Source organism: Trachemys scripta, chromosome 12 (assembly GCF_013100865.1).
Source record: "Trachemys scripta elegans isolate TJP31775 chromosome 12, CAS_Tse_1.0, whole genome shotgun sequence".
NCBI classification, from domain to species: Eukaryota; Metazoa; Chordata; order Testudines; family Emydidae; genus Trachemys; species Trachemys scripta.
This window is the reverse complement of record NC_048309.1, coordinates 22,420,778-22,428,630: the sequence shown is the minus strand read 5'-3', so window position 1 is coordinate 22,428,630 and position 7,853 is coordinate 22,420,778. Positions and strand designations below refer to the sequence as shown.

Below are 7,853 nucleotides of genomic sequence, written 5' to 3'. Positions count from 1 at the left end.
CCCCCCCCCCCCCCCCCCCCCCCGGTCTGTTCTTCCTGATGGTTTTGTGGAGATATATTTTTTTACTGGAGTTTTAAAAATCTTTTTATCGCCCTGCTATACAATACTCTGAGCACCTTGGTGGGTGTGGGTCGGAGGGTATTTTATAATTGACTCTCCTCCTGCAAAGCAGAGACTACCCAATAGCATCTTATACGTGAAATAACTCTGTAATCTCTATAGTGTGGAATGTTCAGACAGTCAGAGACAAGTCCCTCTCTGCTATATAACATGGGTTGTTTTTTTCTCTCTGTGTTTTCAGGGTAGTCTACAATGAAGTCATACAGACCTCCAGGTACTTCATGAGAGATGTGACTGCTATTGAATCCACTTGGCTATTGGAACTGGCACCTCACTTTTACCAAGAAGGAACGGTACGGACTCGACATAGACACCAAATGGTATCATTGCTGTATTGACAGCTCTTGTACTTAAAGCTTTTTTTTCCCAGTATTTTTCTTTTGTTTGATGGGAATAGAAATGAATTGGGGTGTAAGTCATTTAAGGGGATTTAATATATAAAACTCTGCTTTGCAGTATCCTTGCAAGAGCTCTGTTTGCCATACAGGAGTACAGCCTGTCTAGACGCTAGCTCAGAGTTGCATTTCTCCATTTGAGGTCCATTTGGAAATTCAGCACAGAACTAGTCTATCCTGAGATATGTGTTCAATAGCACTTTTCTCAGCAGTTCTGTTGACTTGCTGTAGGTAAGTGTAAACTTGAGATGGCCTGAGTCTTCACGTGCCTTGAAACGTCTTTCTTGGCAGTACCCAACACTTTATTATTTCAAGCAAATAAATGATAATTGCTCTCTTACTTAGGAAAATACATTAGAGGTTAAAATTTGGAGTCATGAAAAGAAGTGTCCTTCTATCGATAAACTTAATATAAGTTCATTTTTGTACTTAGCACCTTTACATGAAAGAGATTGGTTCAAGACCTGAGGTAGCTGGATGTATAGTTATATAACATGTATTCCTGAGGCCCCAAGGCACCATAACAATTAAATAGCAAAAATTAGGCTTCAAGCAGTTACGTTGGAAGTTGATTAGAGCCACAGGACTTGAATGAGGAGTACTGGCTTGTTCTTTCGGTGTGACCTTTTAAATAGTACATCCCTTTATTTATTTATTTATTTATTTATTTATTTAGCTTCCCTGTACACAAAGTGGCTCAAATACACAAAGTGAAATAATAGAAAAATGAGCCAGGTTGGCAGGTACCATTAATGACAGCAGGCACCACATTTTCAGACAGATGTCTATTTTTTCCAGTTGATGCTATCCCTCTAGCTAAAAGCCTATTTAAAAAAACAAAAGCTTTTCTCTGGGCCTGAAAGTAGCCAAACTTTGGCCCTAGCCCCCTGAAAGGAGTAAGTGCCACAGGCAGGAACACTCAGCAGAGAGAGCCCTGCCACCAGTTCTGAACAGCAAGAGCATCCAGCAGATAACTGCTTCAATGGGGAACAGGGGAAGAGGTGACTTCTTACGTAATAGGGTCCTAGACCTATGGCACATCCTTGAATAGTATCCAAAAGCAAACAGGTAACTAATGCAGAACATGAGACATTGGCACAATAGCCTTGTAGCATCTCAGAGGCAAGTTGCTACATTGTGTTCCAGCTAAAACTTCTGAATCCTCTTCAAGGGTAGCCCTATGCAGAGCTTGTTGCTGTAATGTAGCTTGTGAATGATGGGTATGTATCAATCACTGTGGCAAGGTCTCTCTCAGAGAGAGGAGATGCTGCAGTCTCTTGATTGACACTGCATGAATAAAGGCCCTACAAGTTCTTGCTATCTGGGAACACAGGAGCAGTGACAGATTGAGTATGGCCCCTAAAAGTCATATCCACAAAGAGCATACGTGTACATCTTCAGTAGCTGCCACTTATTCCTGCCAACCTTCATCACCTCGTCTTGTTTAGACTTTGCTCTCATACATACCCACCTTCATTAGGCACTGTCAGAGCAGGCTCGATGTAGAGTGGAATATTAGCCCTGTGCTCGTGACACTGAAGCTAGTCTCTGCAATAGCAGACTGTACATAAACACTGAACAGTAGGGGTGACCAAATGAGTGTCACATGTATGATCATGCAGGGAGGAAGACTAATTACTCAGTCCTAACCTTAGTGGAATTTGAGAGGTACTTACTATAAAGCAATGCCAAACAGCCTCATTCCACATGCATCATGAGATTCTGTGTGAATCTTCATAAAGCTCTTCTGATGGGCAACATTCCAGCAAAACAATGATGTGGGAGTATCAGTGGCAAAGAGCCAAATTCTGGTACTCTTCAGGGTGGCCATAAAATGGGCACACAAAGAGCAGTATTATTGTGAGGCTCTATTCAAGCCAGCCACTACCATCTGTGCAGGAGCAATCTGCATGGAATAGGAATATGCAGCTCCACTTGTGGAACAAGCCTCTTCTGATGTGAAGGGATCCAGAATGGAAACCTGTGTTAGTCTGTATTGGAATGAGATCTGGTATTGTGATGCTCAAATGCAGGACAATACTGTCATAAAAACTTCAGACATGATTTTTCAAAAGATCAAGTGAAAATTACGTGCCTAATTTACCTGAGCAAATTCCACAGTTGCACATGCAAATAAGAGAATTGGATGTGGAAATGTAGCTAAATAGCCGTGTGTGTGTGTGTGTGTGTGTGTGTGTGTATTTTTTTTTATTTTTTTTTGTGCACACTAATTTTGCACATAGTTTTGCATGCATATTTGTGAACTTGACCTCTTGAAAATCTGATCCCTATTGTCCATATCTCTTGGCGACACTGAAGGAGTTTTAGGGAAGTGTATCCTCTTAAAGATTTGATATGCCTATGAGAGCTTCTTCTTATTACATGACCTTGTGAGTTCGTTTGTTAGCAAGACATAGCAATGTGATTAGAGCAGAACATTGGCATTATGTTCATGTAAGTGATTTCAGAGATTTTCTAAAATGTGAAACTTGGATAATTCATCTGTTATATAGGATGCTTAGCATGCTATAAATAGACTTCTCCGGTGATTCGTAGATTTCAAGGCCAGAAGGAACCATTGTGATCATGTAATCTGACCTCCTGTGTAACACAGGTCATAGAATTTGCCCAAAATGATTCCTAGATTGAAGAGTCTCTGCTGGGTATTCCATAATTCTCTTGGCTGAGGTGGTAATGACACTGCAAGGCAGGCCTTGGGTTTCTGTTGCTGCTGTTCAACACATGTGCCTCAAGCATGGCATTAGAAGGAAATGAGCCAACATTCCCACTGTATCAAATCTGCCTCTGGAATCCTTGTGACTCAAATCTTTACATGGATTATGATTAATTTGGAAGAGTTGGTGTTTTACACTATACCGATGGCTTAGGACCTGCCTATCTGGAGTGACCATCTCTCTCCCTGTGCGATACTGCCACCATTATGATAATTGAAAATGCTTGATCTAAAAGCTCCGTTGGTTTAATAGAGAGGGAACTACTAGCAGAGTGTTCTCAATGATGGCTTTAGGACTTCATTCCACCACCATCACCCTCTTGTTTGGTCTGAAAGAGATCAAATCTGTTCAGCTTTGCCACATGTCCTAAGAATCATTTTCATCCTAAGTAGGGGAAGGTTTTGTTGTTTTTCTGCTTGCCTTTCCCCCCTTGCTGCAAAGACTTAGGTGAATTTGCTGAATGTATAAAATATAAAAATTGTTTTATATTTGATCTGTGGTGCCTAGAGCCTTGGTTTAGTTTCACTTTGCTTTTTTGGGGTAAAAATCAGAATAAATGAACTACTTAATTTTGTTATAGCATCTTTCACTGAGGGCTTGTCTACACTTCCCTTAAATTTGGACTATGGGAATGTGAATAGTGTGAGCACCAAAGTGCTGTGCTGTAACTTCTCCGCGTGGACACTGCGAGCGCCAACTAAAAGGGGTTCCTAGTTTGCATTAATGTAGACCTGTGTGAAGGGGATTACGTTAGTGCAAACTGGGAACCTTTTAATTGGCACCTGCAGTATCCACACGGGGAAATTACAGCACAGCACTTTGGTGCACATCGCTGCTCACACCCACTGTGGGACAGTGTAATCATAAACCTATTCTCAAAACCCAGTGTGCAGTTAATACAGAGTTAGTAGCAAAGGAAGCGAGAAATTACAAGCAATAGGCAAGGAATAAAATAAATTAGTTATTTTTTTGGGGGGAGGGAAAGCCTTGCTATGGCCCTGCCTGTGTTCTGTAAGACAAACAGGAGCTGCACGGGGGGGAGCGAGTGAAAGGACAGGGTGATGGACAACACTAGGTGAGCAGGGAGGGGTAGAGAGAGGAGGTTTGTGAGGTAAGATTGGGCAAATCCATGGAGGGTTTAAAAAAAAAAAAAAATTAAGTGCTCCTAAGTCCCCTGTGGGGTCTTCTCTTCTGTTAATCGTGCAACATGCAGTTCGCATGACACTAATATAAACCCACTTAGGTGATCTCTGCATTGATGCTATTCTCACATAAGTGTGATTGTACTAGCTATTTGCAGCCAGTTTGATCCCACACAAAGATAAGTGAATATGAACTGCGACACTCCCATATGAAAGAGTTCTTGTTGGCTGCATATATTAACATACAGTTAGCTATGGATGTTTGACGAATACGTTAAACTTTCCTCAATTTTAAGGAATAAAAAAATTTCCCCCACTGGTGATGATAGAAGAGTCCATAAGGGTACAGGGAAGAACGTCTTTCAAAGAGGCACTGGGAAAGCTCACTAATGCACTATCTTGCTGAAGTGTCTTAGATGCTTTTTAAGACACACAAATGGCAGATGTTAATTTATAAATAACTCTGCTGCTTTCTCTTGCATGGACTAAAGGTACCAGAACCTCTGTTTTTACCCTTGGTGCACCATAAAAACATATGAATGGATGTTTGCAGAAGCAGTGGTATTTGAGTACTGCAGGCAAACAAAAATAAATCACCCAAACATCTGTAAAGTTGTTGTCTCATGTTGAAACCACTTAGGTCAAGACATCATGGACTGAGATTGCTTAGCAGAGAAATCTCTGTGGCGCACTAAGAAGTTCCAGAAACATTGGAACCTTGATACCTTCAATCACTAGATCTAAAACAAATTATCCCTGATCAAAAAGCTAATTATGTTCTTATTTTTATTTTTTCATTTCCTCTGGTTTGGTCACAAGCATGGGCAGTAATCACATATGCTTCACTCCTTAAAGTGAATATACCTTTGAGGAATTGTACCCTTTCTTGGGTCCTCTTCAGTGTGCACTTTCTCCATGGCACTTTTTCCCTTCCTATTAGATTTTAAGGGTGAAATATTCAAAGGGCCAACAGAACTGCAGCTGCAGCATTAGTAAATATATCATTTTGCATGCACACATCTGGTAATTGAACCATCAGGCAGGTAGCCAGAGGTAAATACTATTTTGTGCATAAAAAATCTGCATTAGTAGACACTGACGAGTTGCTTCCTCTTGCAAATTGTTTAAGTATTAATGTGTGCAGTAGGACCAGTTAAATACCTTAGGGAACGTTTGGCTTTTGGAGTTTCTGCATTTATTTCCAGAGGAGCATTAAGATTTGATGCATTTTACCAAAAACAAAACCCCCCCCCCTACAAAAACAACAGGATTTACGTTGATTCTATAGAGTATTCTGAGATACAGATATGGAGACTGATTCAATACACTGTACTTGGATTTTTATGAGATTGTGCCATATGTACTAAGCACTTTTTCTTTCTTTCTCTTGCAGCATCTTTCCTTGAAAGCAAAGAGAGTTAAAGTAGATGACCACTGATTTGGTGTGCCTGTTGAGCCTTGTGACATCAGATGCAAAACCTACCGCTAATTCAAAGCTGGCTACAGTCCATTCAGCAGTCAGTTCATTAGCAACCTGACCCCACATCAATTAAATGTTTAAATGCCTGCCAGGATCCTGTAGGGGTTTATGCATGACCAATACATTGTAAACCTAAGTAGAGCTTGCGTTGTGGACATATTATTCCTTGGCCTAATTGACCACTCTCTGTAACCTGGATATGTTGCTCTTTTTAATAGGTAGACAAATGATCAGAATATAAAGGGGGGAGGGGGGGACACAGGACCACAAAGACTCAAAACCTCCAGGAAAGAAACCAAATGCTTAGCATGGCACAGCACCCTTTGAGAGAGAGGACCAGGGTTCAGGATGCCCTGCTTCCCATTCCTTGGAGCACTGTGAATATTGCTGACCATCCTGAGACTGCCTGCTGAAAGTGGGTACATGGAGGACAATGAGTTGGCCCTTAAAATGTAAGGGGCTGCCATGGAAACCTTGACACTGTGTTTAACTGTGCCTAATTGGTATAATGTTGCCCCGAAGCAGCAGAATCCTCCTCTCTGTGAGTCGAGCTTTCCCCAGTCTGTAACAATTGTTCTGTAGATAGTGCTGAATTTGAAATTAAAGCACTATTCAGCAGTGGGGAAATCTCTTTGGGTTTGCTGTTGCTCAACCGTTTAGGAGGGGGCTACATTTTGATCAATCGTGGGATGTTTGCACATGTTCTGTTGTGGAACAGGATTTATGCAGACTCACAGATGGGGCTTAGCTTTATTTTCTGAGTAAGAATAAATGTGCCAGCCTCTCTTAACACTTCAAACTCTCATGAGATTTCAGAAGGGAAACCTCATAGGAATGCTGCTTTTAGCAAGATTCAGCTAAGATTAAAATGCCCTGTACTTCCCTTGATCAGGAACATAATCCTTTATATATTTTTATTAAAACAATCTGCTCTTTGCTGTTGAGGACTCTCCTCCTCTTATGCCAGTGGGACAGGGGTATTTTCAGCAGCTAGTGGTTTAACTGGGACCCCATGGCTGTCTTTTTCATAAAGAACATTACCCCTTTGTGTTTAAGCACAGCCGCTTGGGTACATGTGTATTTATTTTTCTTACCCTTTTGATATTTATTTTAGAAATGTGGTTTGAAAGTTTTATTTTTGTAAGGACATTGGTTTGGTTGATGTGCTTCTTTGGAACATGTTAACTATAATTTTATTTCCATTTCTAAGAAGTGTGTAAATAAATAAGTGAAACTTTCTACATAGAATAAATGTCTTCTTGCCATAGGGCTGCCTTGCACATCATTTCTGAAAACTTCATTTACATTGCTGCCTCCCACAAAGCTTGTTCTGTCGTGTGAAGTGTGTGGTCTGTGCAGTGTCTAGGTCCTCATCGCCAGCGCAAAAAATAAGATATGTTCGCCTCACTGTGTGGCACTGAGAGTATGACAAACTGTCATTCCCCCCCTCTTGGATTTCCCAGTGCAACCCATCCTCTCTGTATTTTTCTCTTAGATTGTAAGCTCTTTGGGGCAGGGACTGTCTCTGTGTACTGTACCGTGGGAAGAACACCAAAAGCACTAAATAAAAAGATCCAATGTAGTTTTTTCCTCTTAAAGGGGCAGAGAGCGAGAGCTGAATACAAAGACTTGTAAACTTTCCATATTGCTCTGTCCTCTGGAAACATTCTCTAGAGAAATAAAATAATTGAATCAAGAAGGCTTGAGAACATATCCCTTCCCACACATCCAGCTAGCTAGCTAGTGATTATTGCCACTCTGCCGTGATTGTAGCACGCTGATCTGCATTGTGATATGGCCGTGCAGTGAGCATCCAATTAATTTGGCATTTCTGGGAATACCAGGTGCACTTGAACTCTGTGCTCCAGAGGCTGACACTGCTACGTGGCCAATGTTTCTTCCCGTTGCAAAATAATTTGATTCTTGATCATTTGAGTCCTTGTACCCAGCAAGGCCTTTGTGACTCATGCAAAGTTAGGAG

At 41.1% G+C, this 7,853-nt stretch overlaps 1 protein-coding gene across 2 annotated transcripts in view; it reads left to right on the top strand.

Annotated features, from left to right (window-relative positions):
* The window catches only part of DHX35 (DEAH-box helicase 35), a 45,718-nt gene extending 38,579 nt beyond the window's left edge, over positions 1-7,139 (top strand). The window contains exons 21-22 of one of the 2 annotated variants that reach the window (XM_034787427.1): positions 302-413; positions 5,786-7,139. In XM_034787427.1, coding sequence (XP_034643318.1) covers positions 302-413; positions 5,786-5,830 — 157 coding nt within the window. In that variant the 3' untranslated portion in view covers positions 5,831-7,139. Of the gene's footprint in view, positions 1-301; positions 441-5,785 lie in introns of both variants that reach the window. The other variant, XM_034787426.1, reaches the window with a different exon arrangement.
* Positions 7,140-7,853: the final 714 nt, after the last annotated feature.